A 15821-nucleotide genomic window follows, 5' to 3' on the forward strand; every position below is an offset into this window, starting at 1 on the left:
AAATGGACAAGAGATACGCTGCTTTATACCTTTGCTTTTCTGTCAACAATACATCTATTCTATCACTAAAGAAATTTGAGCTGGGCAGTGGTGGTGCACGTCTTTAATCCCAGCACTCGGGAGGCAGAACCAGGAAGATCTCTGTGTTCAAGGCCAGCCTGGTCTACAGAGCGAGATCCAGGACAGGCACCAAAACTACACAGAGAAACCCTGTCTCAAAAAAAAAAAGGAAAAAAAAAGAAAAATTTGGTGTTCTCTGTTCACATTCAAAATTACCAAATCCAAGTAACTTGAGTTCTCTACAACACAATATAGGTTGCATCTGTCCATTGTAAGTATACCATAGGTACCAAAACGTTGTAGCATTACACATCTGAAATGATTTGACATGTGCACTTTTTCACAAAATGGAAAGTAAATAACTTGTAAAAGCCATTATTTGAAGGTGTCAGTATCATTTTTAGCCTCTCTACTATTTCTTAAATTTTATCATTTCAGTAGAAACAGTCAGTAACTCACTTTTAAAATCATCACCTGAAAACATATGAACACATTTCCAAAATCATTTGCTCTCATCGTTTCTCAGCAGTGGGGACTTGCAATGATTTTTCTTACATCTCACAAAGCAGAAAAGGCAAAGCTTATACATTCTTTTCAAAGAAGTGATTATCTTAAATGCCTCATTCAAAGTTCTTAAAATTGTGTGATCATGTGTTCTATCCTTCTGTACTCTCACTCTGGGTGTGTATGTACACACAAGAGTGTGTGTGTGCACTCATTTTCAGGAAAAGTGAGTGCCAATTTAAGTCATGTAAGACTTCCACAAAGTACCTCCTTCACTTTACACCTAAACTTACAAGAGTCTTAAAGTAACAATCTAAAAGGTAAATTATTTCTAGTCTTTTCAATTAAAATCTAGTCACTAGGAAGAGCTGAAGCAAATAATGTGATATCTGCTTTAATAAAGCTTTATAATTACTTTTCAGAAATATATGTTCAAACTTTTTTCATTATAGATATATTCATGTACCATGAATTATGATAAGAGTCCCAAAATTCAATTTGTAAGCTGTTACATACTTGGACTTTACAAAAACACTAGTACTTAAATCCAGTTAATTACTCAAGTTTTATTAAAGATCTTAAAAAAAGGTTTGATGTATGCATGATATAAACAAAGGTTATTAAAACCCAACAATAAAAAATAAAATACAAATAAACCTGAATTAAAATATCAAACATGCAATTAAAATAATAAGAATAAAAATTCAAACTATTAACTAAAACAATAAAAGACTAATCAAAAATAGCACAGGGGAAAAAAAAGTCAAGAAAAAAAATGAAACCCAAGTTGCTGATGTTACGGAGCTGCAGAATAATTAGCTTTATTCACAGGAAACAGAGTCTGTGATATATTCCTTATATTAACTCTGCTCCTCCAGTAAGATGGGTGACCTCTCATATTACAGACCTTATAGAGCTCTTCAGAGAAAAGCAATATAAATAAAGAGTGGAGTGAACTGATTATGAGAAAGGATTAAAGGACCTTAAGAGCTTGGCTAGGCTACAGTGCTAGGAAGACAAAGTGAAAGTGGAAAAAAAAGTCAAAAGTAATACAGTGTACAGGGACTCCCTGAGCATTCTTCTCTCGCGGTGATACTGTAGCCAATTTTGTGCCAATGTACATTCTATTACATTGTCCTCTGGCCCATATGTTTTCATCATTTCTCTTTTGTTCACTTCCTTGCTATCTTCTTTCTGTCCTACCTGTTTGATTCATATCCCAAACTCTGGACACAAGTACTAAAGAGTTTTAAATAATAAACCAATTTATCTAGACTCAGTATCTAGACAGAAATATTAATGAATCATTACTCAAATTAATCAAAGACACAGGTGAATACTCTGATTTAACAGAGAAATATTTGTTTACATTATTTGATGAGCTATAGATATGAGCATGGAACAAAAACACAAAGGCTAAATATTTGACAACTAAACACAACACCTTATACTCCTCAAACATTTTACTGCCAAGGAGAAGAAAAATAACCAATATCCATTCAGTTTAACATATACTTCTGGACCAAGGATTATAGGTTCCATCTCCAACACTGAGAATGCATTGAGAGACACACACCCACAAGTAGCATACAATTGGTATAAATAAAAGGACTTTTACTACAGAATAGGAAAAGCTAAAATGTAATGCTTATATATTTTACTATAATCTGTAACAAATTTCACTGCTTGAAAACTGTAAGGTTTTGTAAAATTAGGTAAAAGGAAAACATTTCATGTCACAAACTTGATTTTTCTTAAGTGTTTTAGTTAGAACAGTCAATAAAAGCAAATAAACACAAAAACACTGATGACATCACATGAGTTACATCACAGTATAACTCTTAAAAGTTAAAGGTTATTTTAAGTTATGTGAGCATATTTAACACTTATAAGGTCTTATTACATTCTAGTTGTTAATTCAGTTCTTATTTGTAACATGAAAGGCTAGTCTGCCCATGAAACCTTCTGAAGGAGCATTATTACATAAAGCCAAGAGACAAAGCCTAGAAGAGAGTATTTACACAGCTGTCCAAATTTCTGCAAATGGCAACTAGTCATTCAGGAAATACCTAAAAAATAGCGCAAAAATGTAAATTAACTGAAGAGAAGACAAGTAAATATGAGTCTTTCCTAAGCAAAAAGAAAAACAAAAAACCCACAAAGAAACAACAAAGTTGTTTCCATTAAAGTCCTAGGGTTAGGGGTACAGCCCAAGAGCAGGTAAAAGGCCCTGAGTAGATCCCTGGTACTGTTAAAAAAGAAAAAAAAAATAAAAAAGAAAAAAGAAACAAAAACTTACAATTTCTGACACAGGGACAGAATTCAGTAAAACACTACTAAAATATTTTTGTATCAAGGAAAAATATAGAAATATATAGTTATGTATATGTATTATTATATGAGAAACAATCAGAAACAAGGGCAAAGGGTAGCAAGGCAATAGAGCTGGCCCTGTGAGTGAAGGTGAACTGGACCTGAGGCCTTGAGAACAAGAGAACTGGCCCCACTCTTTGCTGCAGGCTGCACTGGGTGAGATAGCTAGAGAAGTACTGAAGAGCTCAGCCCAGTGGTGGTGATGACAAGGGAAAGCTGGCAGGCTGACCAACCCAGCTACCACCCAGGCCCAGAAGCAGGGCTGAGTTAGCCCACCCAACACCCACCCCATCTATGAACTGCAGGAGCATGTGAAGGGGCCGGACCTACAGACCCAAAACCCAAAACAACACAGGACGACAACAGGATATCCAAGAGGATCCCAGTGAGGGCCCAGTATCAGTGGTGCAGGAGAAGCCAGAGTCAGACCAATGAATGACTCACTGTAATGAACACTTACCAGTAAAGACGTATGGACTAAAGGGTAGTCTCACTGGGCCACACTACAGAATCTTTTTGTGTGTGTGTGTGTGTGTGTGTGTGTGTGTGTTTGGGGGGGGGGGTGGGTTCCGTTGTTCTTTTAAATTTTGTTTTGTTTATGGGAGGAGGTTGCAGGGGCAGAGGTGGATGCCAGGGGATGGAGAGATGAGTGGGATCAGGATGCATAATGTGAAATCCACAAAGAATCAATAAAAAGTTAAGGGGGGGGGGGCAAGCAACAAGTCAGGCATTCCACAAATTAAAAACCACAGAGGACCAATGAATACATGAAAATTTTTTCAACATAATTTCCAATTAAGGAAATGTAAATTTAAAAGATAACTGCTTTGAAACCAGGCATGGCAGTACATGCCTTTAACTGAAACACTCAGGCATTTAAGGCCAGCCTGGTCTACATATTGAGACCCTGTCACAAAAAAACAAAACAAAAAGATATTACTTTTTACTGGTTAATAAAAACTAGAACTTTCAGCTTTTGTGGAACAGGAGGGAAGCTAGTACATTGGCAAAAAGGAAAAATTACAAAAGTTAAGGGAACAGGGCTGGAGAAATGGCTCAGTGGTTAAGAACACTTGTTGCTCTTGCCAAGAATCTGAGTTTAGTTATTAGCACTGACACCATGACTCACAATCACCCTTAACTCCAGTTCCAGGGGATCTCACACCATCTTCTGACCTCCACAGGCATCACGTATACACACTCGTACATATAAAATTTTTAAATCTTAAAAAACAAATGTTTGAGTAAGGAGTGTGGAGAAACACCAATAATCAATCAGCCTTGGGGAGGGGGGGCACTGAGGGAAGATCTTGCGTTCAAGACCAACCTGGGCTACAAAGAAAAGTAAACCAAAGAAAAGCAAGAGATTTTGCAGCAGATAGAAACTATTCCAGAAACCCACAAGAGGTCAAAGTACAGAGTACATAGAACTATAGGGTACCCATCCCTAAAGTGAAAAATCAATAACATAACCCCTACATTCAAGGCTCTAGAAACATCAAGGAAGAGGAGACAGAAATATTCTAAAAGGCTGAGGACCAGGAGGACTGCTGTAAATAGTATCTTCTGGACATGACAGGAAGGTTATACCCATGAACTATCAACAATATGATTGTTGCACAAGACCACACCAGTTGACATCCCATCATGAATTGGGGAAGAGCTCATAAGGTCCCACCCCTACTTGAAGAACTACAGGCAATCACCTGCTAAAAGTCAGTTTTCTTCAGGAACAAATCTCATAGGCTGCCCATGCTCATGTGGATAGCCCTATGCCCCTGTACACACAGCAACACTAATTGGTAGGTTTTATACACAAACTCCCTGCTAGCAACATCTTAACACTTCACAATCTGTCCAAAGAGCCTGTGCTCAGCTTCACTATCTATTTCACACATGGACATGTTGCCTAAAGCATTGCTTTTGCTTATTTAAATATATATAAGCACAGAAAAAGATAAAAATATGAAGGTCCTTTTTATAAACTTATAAAGCAAACTGAATCATTATTAGTATGCTAAAAAAAAAAATGACAGAATCACTAAACATGCGATCATTCCCCCAAACTAAGAATATTTCGATTGAAGAAGTAGTAAAAATACTGACTATTCTACCTTCATTCTTTCCTCAAGAGTTATAAAGAAGTAGAGGAAACCCATGGGGGGGGGGGGGAGTTGGAGAATTATCACCTTAAAATGAAGGTGGAAATCACAAAGTATCCCAAGGGTTTTGCTTTTTTTGGTGTTTCCTTTTTCCAGAATGATCAAAGAGAAGGCATACTTCTTATGGGGAAAGACAGCTTAGGGATGTAAAAAAGGCTCTATATTAAACTCTATAAACATTACCCAAATTACAAAATATCAAAAGAAACGTGACCTCCAGAGAAGTGATTATTATGACCACATTTTAAAGAGACCATATCATTCATCAACATAGAAGGCTGGTACTGAGCCTTATTACACTGGTAACGAAAACAAAGCCAAAGACTAAGGGAAACCAACAACAAATGGCCCCGATGAGGACAGAAAGAAAACACAACTCAGAAACAATGTGCTTTTCTGAGGAGGAATAGCAGGTGAAATAAACCAACCCTGTTACAATGCTACAGTATTTTGCTTTCGTCTTCTGTATAAAGAATAATGTACAGACTATGGGCCAGTGAGATGATGGTGCTTTTCATCAAAGCTGACTGATGATCTGAGTTTAATCCCCAGTACTCACAAGTGGAAGGAGAGAACAGATCATAAACACACACACACACACACACACACACACACACACACACACACACACACTACTTTTATCCATTTATTTCCTTACTTATTCAAAAAAATTGACTTAAGTCCAATTTCTATGAACTAGCACTGAACACTTAAAGGAACCAAAGACATAAATGAACCTGTCTAATGAAGCACTCTATTTAAATAAGATAGTCAGATGTAAATAAAAAGTACTCAAGGTAGGCAGCTACTTAAGAGTAAGGACCATGTCCAGTTAACACTGGATACCCTTAAATATTTGCCAAGTTGTAAACAATAACTAGCAGTATTTACTAGGAAATGGTGGTAGGAATCAGGTGCTGATCAGTTCTGTATCAAGAAGAGGTGAGACGAATGGTAGACTAGGATGTTTCACAGGTTTGGAGCTATTTGATTGTTTGGTTTGACCTAAACAATTTGCTACTCACGCAAATGAACTTAAGTCTTAGATGTGGATCACGAGTATTGAAACCCAGTCTCACTGACAGATTTCCATTTATACTCTGAGATAGGCTGTGAACTAGACATATAATAGAGCAGTGCAGTGCCAGTTATCAAATGAAGATGGCTTCTTTGAAACTACAGCCCAGTAAACATGAAACCAACCCCTAGGAAAGTCGAGGTACATTAGTCTATGAGCTCTGGAAAGGAGGGAAACAAGCAAACTACTTTATACAGATCAGATGACATGTGATCAAGACATAATTGGCATATGGAAAATTCATGTGATGAACTAGAGAGCAAACACCAATAGCAAAGACAAGAATGGACTACTTAAGAATAGGACTACTTAAGATCACCATCCACAGAGTGGCGAAAAAGTTCACGGTCCAGAGGCACTCATTCTTGAGAAGTCAGGAGGAGTGAAGGAGGCACAACAAAGAAAAGGAAAGTCATCAGTGGGTCAAAAGCAGTTAGGAGTCAGGATGAGCAGGAAGCAGTGACTTAGCTGGTAGCAGCAGTTCACAAGAAAGGGAGAGAATGGCTTAGTAGGCGATCATTATCAAAAGAGACTAGGACCTGGATACAAATAGAGGACTGTGCAGATTCTGAGAGTACAGAGTTCATCAGTCTCAACAGGAGGAAAAGGCACATACAGAGTCAAGAACAGGTGAATATGGAAAAAAAAAGTATATATCTGTTTCCTTTTTTAAGTTCTTTCCAGGCCAGGGACAATTTATTTATCTCTTCAGCCCTAGTGCCTAGCACTAAATAACACTGTGTTAGGTGAAGAGATCAGTTCCAAAATTTTAAAATAGACAAACCAAAAGTCACTGAAAACTCATTTTAAATATTATATCCTTTATTTTTTGAGACTGTAATACAATAGCATCATTTCTCTTTTCCCTTTCCTCCCTCCAAGCCCTCCTATATACCCCTCCTTGTTCTCTTACAATTCATGAACTTTTTCACTAATTGTTACATGAATGTATGTATATGTATTCACTATGTATATGTATATACACATATAATCCTAAATACATATACATCCTGTTCGGTTTGTATAATGTTACTTGTATGTATGTTTTCAGGGCAGACCATTTGGTACTGGGTTACCAATTAATGTGCTCTTTTGATAATCCAAAAGGTCTCAGAAGAACTAATGACTATAAGTCAGATACAAAAACAGCCACACTTGGGAGATAGCTCTTCTGGATAGTGTCATGTAAGCGTCAGCATCTAAGCTATATCTCTATAACCCAGATCCCTATAACCCATGCTAAAAAAAAAAAAAAACAAACAAAAACCTAGCCAGGGTAGCACACGCACCTGTAATCCCAGCACTGGGGAGACAGAGAAAGGTGGGTCACTGGGGGGTTCCTAGCCAGTCAACCTAACCTAATTGGCAAGCTCCATGCCAAATGAGAGACCCTGTCTCATAAGAAAACAAGGAGAGTGACACACGAAAAACACCTGAGGGTTGACCTCTGACACCTATATACCCACACATGCACCTGTACACACCAAACCACATCTAAGACGGGTGCATACCACTGCTCCCTACTTACTCATTAGGCTGAGGTAGGAAGTGTTTGATGACTTAAAGCACCCACTGTACCTAATAGGATCCAAGTATCAGCTGAAAATTTGCGCTATGCAACCTCTGAAATAACTACCTTAAGAATCCTAGGAAACATATCACAGAATCAAATGCTTAAAATGGACATAACTTAAGGAACCAAGGAAGTAAAATTTTCTCAATATACTAAATCAAACCTTCTGTAATTTCATTCTCCATGAAACAAGCCAAGCATGGTGGCCCAAGCCTATAATCCCAATACTCAGAGGCTGAGGTAGGAGAACCAAACCTGGGCCACGTAATATAAACCTATCTCCAATATTAAATGGTAAGACATTATGTGTCCAAAATTCTTGACAATTTATTTTTTAATGTAGAAAATTCTTACAATTCAAAAGATACAAAAACTAATTAAGTATATAAAATGTAATTTTCATTATTTCATGCAACTATTACCCATAGAAAGAGATAAATTAAAAAGTAGGAAAGGTAGCTGGGAATAAGGTTCTTACCAAATAAGCATGAGGACCAAAGTTTGAGTCATCAGAACCCACGTAAAAGCCAGGCAGACATGACAGCCACTCATGGTGAGCACACAGGAGGCAGAGACAATCTCCAGAATAAGCTGGCTAGCTAATCTAGACAATCAGTGAGCTCCTGGTTCAACTGAGAGACCACTGCCTCAATAACTAAAATGTGGAAAGTAACGGAGGAATACATAAGACACACATACGTGCGTGCGCGCGCACACACATGACCACTCACATGTGACTATGCTTATACATATGCACATATACCATACCAAGAAAAAATAGTAACAAGTAATTTAGGGGAGGCTGGACATGGTGGCACAAGCCTTTAATCTTAGTATCTGAGAGGCTCAAGAAGTTAGATTTTTATGAGTTCTAGTCTAGTCTGGTCTACATAGTAAGTTCCAGGTAGGTGGGACTACAGTGAGATCCAGTCTCAGAAAAATAAAAATAACAATCATAATTTTTTAAAGTAGGAAGAACATTGTTTCAATTTCTGGCAATGATGTGTAAAAAAGTTCAAAGAAATGGGGGGAGAAAAAAGAACAATTTCTTTTTTCTGGAGGTGGGAAGAAATAAGTCTTGCCAGGTTGGCCTACACCACAACTCTTCTTACTTGACCAATCCTTTAAAGATGTTAAGTCCACAGTCAGAATCTGCATGACTACTTACTTGTCAAAGCTGGTTAAGAACACAAAACAATAGCTCAGAAGAAAAGTAATTAGACATGGCTTTTAAAAATAAAATAGTACACACTATTTTGGAGTGCTCGCAACTCCAGACTTCTTTGTACAACTTTCTTCTCATTCTCCTACGGCTCTTTAACACTCACACCACAAACGCATGTCTTCTAAGAAGGAGTTCCTTTGCCAATCCAGAGATTTCTGTGGCAATACATACAAGGAAGATATTTAAAATGCACCGGCAACAAATGCTACTTCATTAGCTGGTGGCCCTTCTCTTCCTGTCTAAGAATAAAAGGCGCTGGTGGCATCTGATTTCCCATAACTTTCCATAACTGGTTTCATCTATATATGTGAAGTTCTTTTTAGCAAAGCTCAACTTTTTACTCCTCTTTAGAGATAGGATCCTGCTAATATTTAGCCCAGGCTGGCCTGGAATTTGTTCTCCTGCTGCCTCAGCCTACAATGCTGGGATTAAAAACATGTACTGCCTCGGCTGGTTTTTGATGCCTCTGTACCTGCAAATCCACTCATTCATGATCTTTGGTCTTAATCTTTATCTACTATTTTATTTTTTTTCCAGTGTAGGACTGCGTTAGATGAACAATGGCAGCAAGATCAAGAATTACTTGTTTTTATCTAAATACCCCTCCTCTTAAGAATTCAAATGACCTCACCAAGTGTTATGCTTAAGCTTCTAAATGACAACAAAATATTTTATATAACTTTAAAAATGTTAGAAATAAAAAATAAGTAAGCCATTTTCAATTATTTTCCCCTAGTTTTAAGGTATGACTGGCAGGCAAAAGAGACATGACACATGGCATGGTGTTTGCCATATCTATGTATTGTAGCATAATTAAATTAAGCTACAATATGACTACCCCATAATACATTTGGGATCTATTCTCTCAGCCATTTTCAAGAGCCCAATCAACATGCTGATGTACAATCATGATGCTATACTACAGACCTCCAGAACTTAATCTGAGACAAAAACTGCTTCATTGACACTTTCTTCCCTTTGTCTAGCTGCTAGACAACCTGCTTCTCCACGTGGGTCGCAACTCCCTCGGGGGGCCTCATACCAGATATCCTGCATATCACATACTTACATTAAAATTCATAATAGCAGCAAATTACAGTTATGAAGTAGCAACAAAGTAATTTTATGATGAGGAGTCGCCACAATATGAGGAACTGTATTAAAGGGTCACAGCGTTAGGAAGGTTGAGACCCACTGATAGCATCTCTCCATTCTCTAGTCCCTGTAATTCTTTGACAGTTTATAGTCTGTTAGCCTGTCTGTAAGGGAAAACATTTTTAAACACCTGCTCTAACACATATATTTTTTATCCTCATAAACTAATTTACACCATTATAATTATATAGACATAATATATATATATATAAAAAATCAAAAATATTAAGGGGAAAGATTTAAAACATAATTAGCTTCTACTATTAATTTACTATATAAATTTTGGCATTTCTTCCTCTAACCTGGAAATACGATAAGCATACATTATTGGTGACCACTGGTCTGAATGCTGAAAGCTCATTTAAAAATAAAAGCATTCACCACATAGCTTAACCACTGACGGAACAGTTTGTTCCTATTAAAGCTTGCCTTACATATTATTCCTATTAAAGCCTGACTTTCAAATTCTTCAAGCTCTCATTAACATTTTTTTTTTGCAGTGTTGGGAATCAAACCCAGGGCCTTGCATGCTCTACTACTGAGCCACACTCCTAGACACAGCCAAGTCATCCTTAATGCTGTCTAGTATTCATTAACTCATAAATTCAAAGGCTAAGCTATAACTATAAGAGCCAATTAGATTTAGTGGTAAGATCTGAGCCTAACCACAGCACAAATCTTATGTGCATATTCTATGTGTATATGTATTTCTCCAATTTCATTTGAAAAAAAAATGTATAAGATTCCAAGTAAAATACAGCCTTACTGACACTGATAATTTTATGTACTGTATGGTTATATTATTCATTTTAATACCTAGATCCCAGTGAATATATTTCAAAGAATCATCAAATAAACTAATGATTAAATCAAGCATCCTTTTTTCTAATGTAACAACAACAAAAAAATGTAGAGATAATAGAAGAAAAGTTTGTATAGTTCACTCTACCATTAAACAAAGTAAGAAAACATATTCAACACTCTGCCCAAGTACAAACAATGCAGTAGGTACTGCTCTTTCTAAAACCTGACAATTTAAAAGAAACTTCAAGAAAAAGGCCAGCCAGCAGTGCTTCAGTTTGCTGTACAACAGCACCATCAGGTGGTGGTTTATGCAATCTTCAGTCAGCACCTTCCATTATAGGAACTTGAGGCAATCCAATGCATCTTCTGGTACCTCTGATAATAAACTCCAAAATTTTAACTAGTGATATTTTTGTCTACTCTATTTTCATGCTTATGAGAAATACAGAACAAACTAATCACTTTTCTAGTTGACAGCTTTTCAAAGGTTTTAAAATAAATATCCACTTTCTCAAGTGTGGTTTTAATTTTGTAAGCATTACAACTTTAAAGAAGTAATGCAAGCATAGATTTTACTTAATTTTTGAAGTTACAATATCTGTAAGCCGCACATATCCCAAAGACATGAATAATTTAAATACAGACCTGTATTTTAATATTGCTGAATGTTCTCATAAATAAGTCTGTAGGAAAATAACTCATTACACTACCAAAGATGGGTTTAAAATTTTAAAAATGTTTTCTACACATTATCTTCATTAAACAGAAATTTTCATTTTTGATCTATAGCAAAATGATCCATTTTTTAAATTTAAACACACCATGTCTATTTTAAAAGCAGCACTAAGTCTTTTCAACAATACAATAACTGATAGTCTAGGAAATCTTAAGATCTCAAGCTCACAATAAGCTTACACAGGTGCATACTCATGTATACACATACACATGGTTGTGCTAAAAGACAAAATTGTAATTGATATATCTCCTCATATAACTACCCTCTGGCTGAGAATGAATGATTTAAGAAATAATTTCTAATAGAAGAGTTTTAATTTTGTTACATTTCCAATCAATCAAACAATATTATACCTGCATATAAATACTTTCATGGTAAAAGTAGATCTCTAGTTATTAGCATCAGTACGGTAGAGGTTATTTATGAATTCAATATTCATCTTTAGCACTGTTAGTTTCAAAAATGCTATTTCCTATCGGTACTTAACAAAGAAATACCAACTTAACTGAGAGTGAATGTCCAACTCCTACCTGGATAACTACTCAAATAATACTTCAGCCTTTTAGAAACTGAAAAAAATCAAAAAGGTAATTTAAATTACATGTCTGTTCCATACAGAAATAATAGGTCATAATAAGATTTATCCTGAAAGAACAAACAGAAAACTCAATACTACTTCATATTTTGGTCTATTGAACTTTAGAACTAACTAAACTTGAGTGATTAATCTTAAATAGTCAAGCCATTAAAATGACAATGCATTTCCAAGGAGTGTTACATTCTTTTGTTTTGTTTTGTTTTTTTCTAGACAGGGTTTGTTTCTCTGTGTAGCTTTGGCTGTCCTGGAACTTGCTCTGTAGACCAGGCTGGCCTGAAACTCATAGAGATCCTCCTACCTCTGCCTCCCAAGTACTGGGATTAAAGGAGTGCACCACCACTGCCTGGCATTATGTTTTATTTTTACTAAGCTTATTGTGAACAGAATGGCTAACTATGTAGGAAAAGTTCCAGATATACCATTACATTTTCAGAATTTTGCAAAATACAAATAGAAAACATTTCTTTTTTCATTTAGAAAGGGGGAGGGTGTTTTTTTTTGTTGTTGTTGTTGTTGTTATTGGGTTTTTTTTTTTGAGCCTGAAGAATTTCTATTTCCTAATAAACCATTGTTTCTTAGGTAACCCCACGAAGTTACTTACAATCTGGTTCAGACCAATTTTTCCAGAATTTACCCGAAAGATGTTCTGCATAAATAAAACTTCCAGATAATTCATTCTTATCCTACTAGGCAGGCAGCAAAGCATTTTATATTTTACTTAGGAACATTTTCTTAAAAACAACTTTACTTATGTTTTCTTTTAAAAGGGGGTGGAACTGGATTGTGATTCAATGGTAGACCACGGGCTTAGCATACATGAATTCTTTGTGGGTTCCATCCTCATCCACGAAAAAGGACGAAAACCAACAGCAACAACAAAAAATGCGGAAAATGTAACTTTTCTTCAGATTAGTTACCATCTTCGCACAAACTGTTTTGCACAGTAGCCCTTTTACGCTCTGACCTCACCTTTCTTATGTGTGGCTATTGCCAAGAGTGTGCTCCCCATGCTTACGTGAGAAACTCAGTATATAGAAACAAAATGCATAGTTTTTCTGGCATATCACTACTTAGGTCCTTTCTCTTCCTCTTGGCTTTTCCATAGCTAGTTTTCAAATGATTAGAGTTACTTATTGTAAGAAAATCACAGCAAAACAGGCTATTTATATTGCAATGGAGTTCTTAAGAACTCCGGGCGTCTGAACATGGAGTCAAAATACATCTTCCCTTAGAAAATTAGCCTTGGTGTAAATTGTGCAGTGCAGTTTCTGGCTTCTTTTCTACTGGCACCAGAATCAACCTGCCTTATTTTAGCCTTTTCTATTCTTCATATGATAGTACTTTCCCCTAGATAATCTAATAGCATACTCACATTCTCTTTGCTCAGTCAATACCAAGAACTTTAGGAACAAAGGAAAGTGGTAATAGCAGGCTGAGTGTGGTGGTTATATGCCTATTCACAACACTCCTGAGGCAAAGGCAAGAGGATCATGAGTGGAAGGCTAGCCTGGCTACAAAGTAGGACTCTGTCTCACAAATAAAAAGAAAAGATACAATAGCACTGTGGTCTAATTATATGTGAATTGTAAAGAGGGTTCGATGATCATAGTTATACTAACTGAAAACAATGTGTTTATAGCTTGTATTTCTATGACAAAGAAATGCTGATGAACCAAATCTCAGTTTCTATCTGTGAGGATACTCAGTAGTCAAAGTACAAATATATAATTTTGTTTGGCTACTTATGAGCCTAATACTAGAGAATTTCTAAAAATTATTGAACAATTTCCAAAAGCATCAGAAATATTAATAAACACCAATGCATTTTTAAAATCTAGATTGTGTATATACTAAATATATATAACAGATTACAAAATTATACATTTTTCACTTTGTTAATCTATTATCAATTAACAAAGTGAAGCTTCAGGACTTCTGCCGAAAAGAAATAAAAACCTGCTTCTCTCTACTGAGAAGTTCCTACAGCTCAAGTTTTACAGAAATTTTAAGTCATCATTTTAATGAATAGAAAAAACATGAGATGATATGTGAACAATAAATAAAATTTTTCTAATGAAGATAAACATTTTTTAAAGCATTTAAATTATGAGCCCTATTGATATATAAGGCTTATATAATTAAAGTTACCACTTTATACCTACTAGCTTGTTATGTCAAAACCAATTTAAAGAAAGGAAATTCTTCTCTAAAGAAGAAAGTAATTAAGGAAAAATATCTTGGCAAAGGGAGGAAGGGTAGTTATCCTACAAAGTTATCATCTTTGTTCCACATATAACCCAGAGACACCCAGCTAACTTACTTCCATCTTGCAATTGAAAATACACAATAGAAATCACTAAAATAAAAACCATTCAAGATGGTATAACCTTTCTGGTGGCATCTGTAGCCAACCACACAACACTGAGGTCACCCAGTAGCTAAGACGACATGCTCATGGACAAATAGGGTACTCCATTTCCCTCTCTGTAAAACGGGGTGAATTTTCAAACTGGAAATTTATTATTGGTAAAAGCCATATAAAATTAAGGATTTGATCCATACCTTGCTTTGATTCCAAACCTTCTGGTTGTTTGCTCTCTCTCAGGGATGAAGCAGAATCTACACAGGTGTCTTGCCTAAGCAATAAAAATAAAAACTTTACAAACTGCATTCAATCATTTACTGTCCAAGTTCTTAGAACTATGCTAGGTACCAGGGAGACAAGGTGAATTCCAAGCCCTAGCGTATAATTTAGTACTGGGGGAACTCAGAACCGTGTATACATGTGTCAAAAGAAGCAATTATAGAGAAATAATTTATGTGATGTACTTCTTTGTAAAATCAAGGAGAAAACCTAGGGGAACATGGATGCAATTTTTTTCCCCAAAACTCTGTAGGGAAGCTGATGGAAGAAATCACAACTCACAGCAGTATCCAATAACTTCCCAGTTTTCACAGTTAAATGTAATGGGCATTTTAGCATTCAAATTACTTTATATTCTTCTAATTTCATACCTCAAATGCTTTGATGTCTACTGTATGTGGAAAATACATTTGACATATATATATATATATATATATATGTATATATATATAATCAAAGAAAATAGACTAAATATAAGAACATGCAAAAAGTTTCCCTGTACAACTTGCAGCAGAGTTGAACAGTGCTGTACCATCTCTGTGCTGATGCTACAAACACCTTTTCAACAGAGTTGAGATACTATTTGTGAATATTCAAGTGAAATAAGCAATGACCTTCTCAAATCAGATAACTATTTCCTTCTGAGAATTTGTATTGGTACCCTGAAAGAAGCATTACAGGAATAATTTGGAAAATGTTGCTAGTCACAAAATTATTTTATCTAGTTATCAGTAGCATAAGTCTTTCAAGTAACCTAAGAATAAAACAGAACTGCAAGTATTTCTTTGTCAAGTTTATTCTTTACAATCAATGTATTTGGCAAGTATGTATTTATTTTGCATTAACAAATCACGATTACAAACCCAAACTCAAACAGAGACTATAAAATCATGTTTTTGGAACCAGGCA

At 35.8% G+C, this 15821-nt stretch overlaps 1 protein-coding gene across 2 annotated transcripts in view; it reads right to left on the reverse strand.

Moving 5' to 3' along the window:
• Caap1 (caspase activity and apoptosis inhibitor 1) overlaps window positions 1–15821 on the reverse strand; it is a 56929-nt gene that overhangs the window by 3654 nt on the left and 37454 nt on the right. Inside the window, exons 5-6 of one of the 2 annotated variants that reach the window (XM_059254528.1) lie at window positions 14831–14904; window positions 12201–12239 (exon numbers count right to left, since the gene is read on the reverse strand). In XM_059254528.1, coding sequence (XP_059110511.1) covers window positions 12201–12239; window positions 14831–14904 — 113 coding nt within the window. The remainder of the gene's footprint in view (window positions 1–12200; window positions 12240–14830; window positions 14905–15821) is intronic. The other variant, XM_059254529.1, reaches the window with a different exon arrangement.

Source organism: Peromyscus eremicus, chromosome 2 (assembly GCF_949786415.1).
Source record: "Peromyscus eremicus chromosome 2, PerEre_H2_v1, whole genome shotgun sequence".
Lineage (NCBI taxonomy): Eukaryota > Metazoa > Chordata > Mammalia > Rodentia > Cricetidae > Peromyscus > Peromyscus eremicus.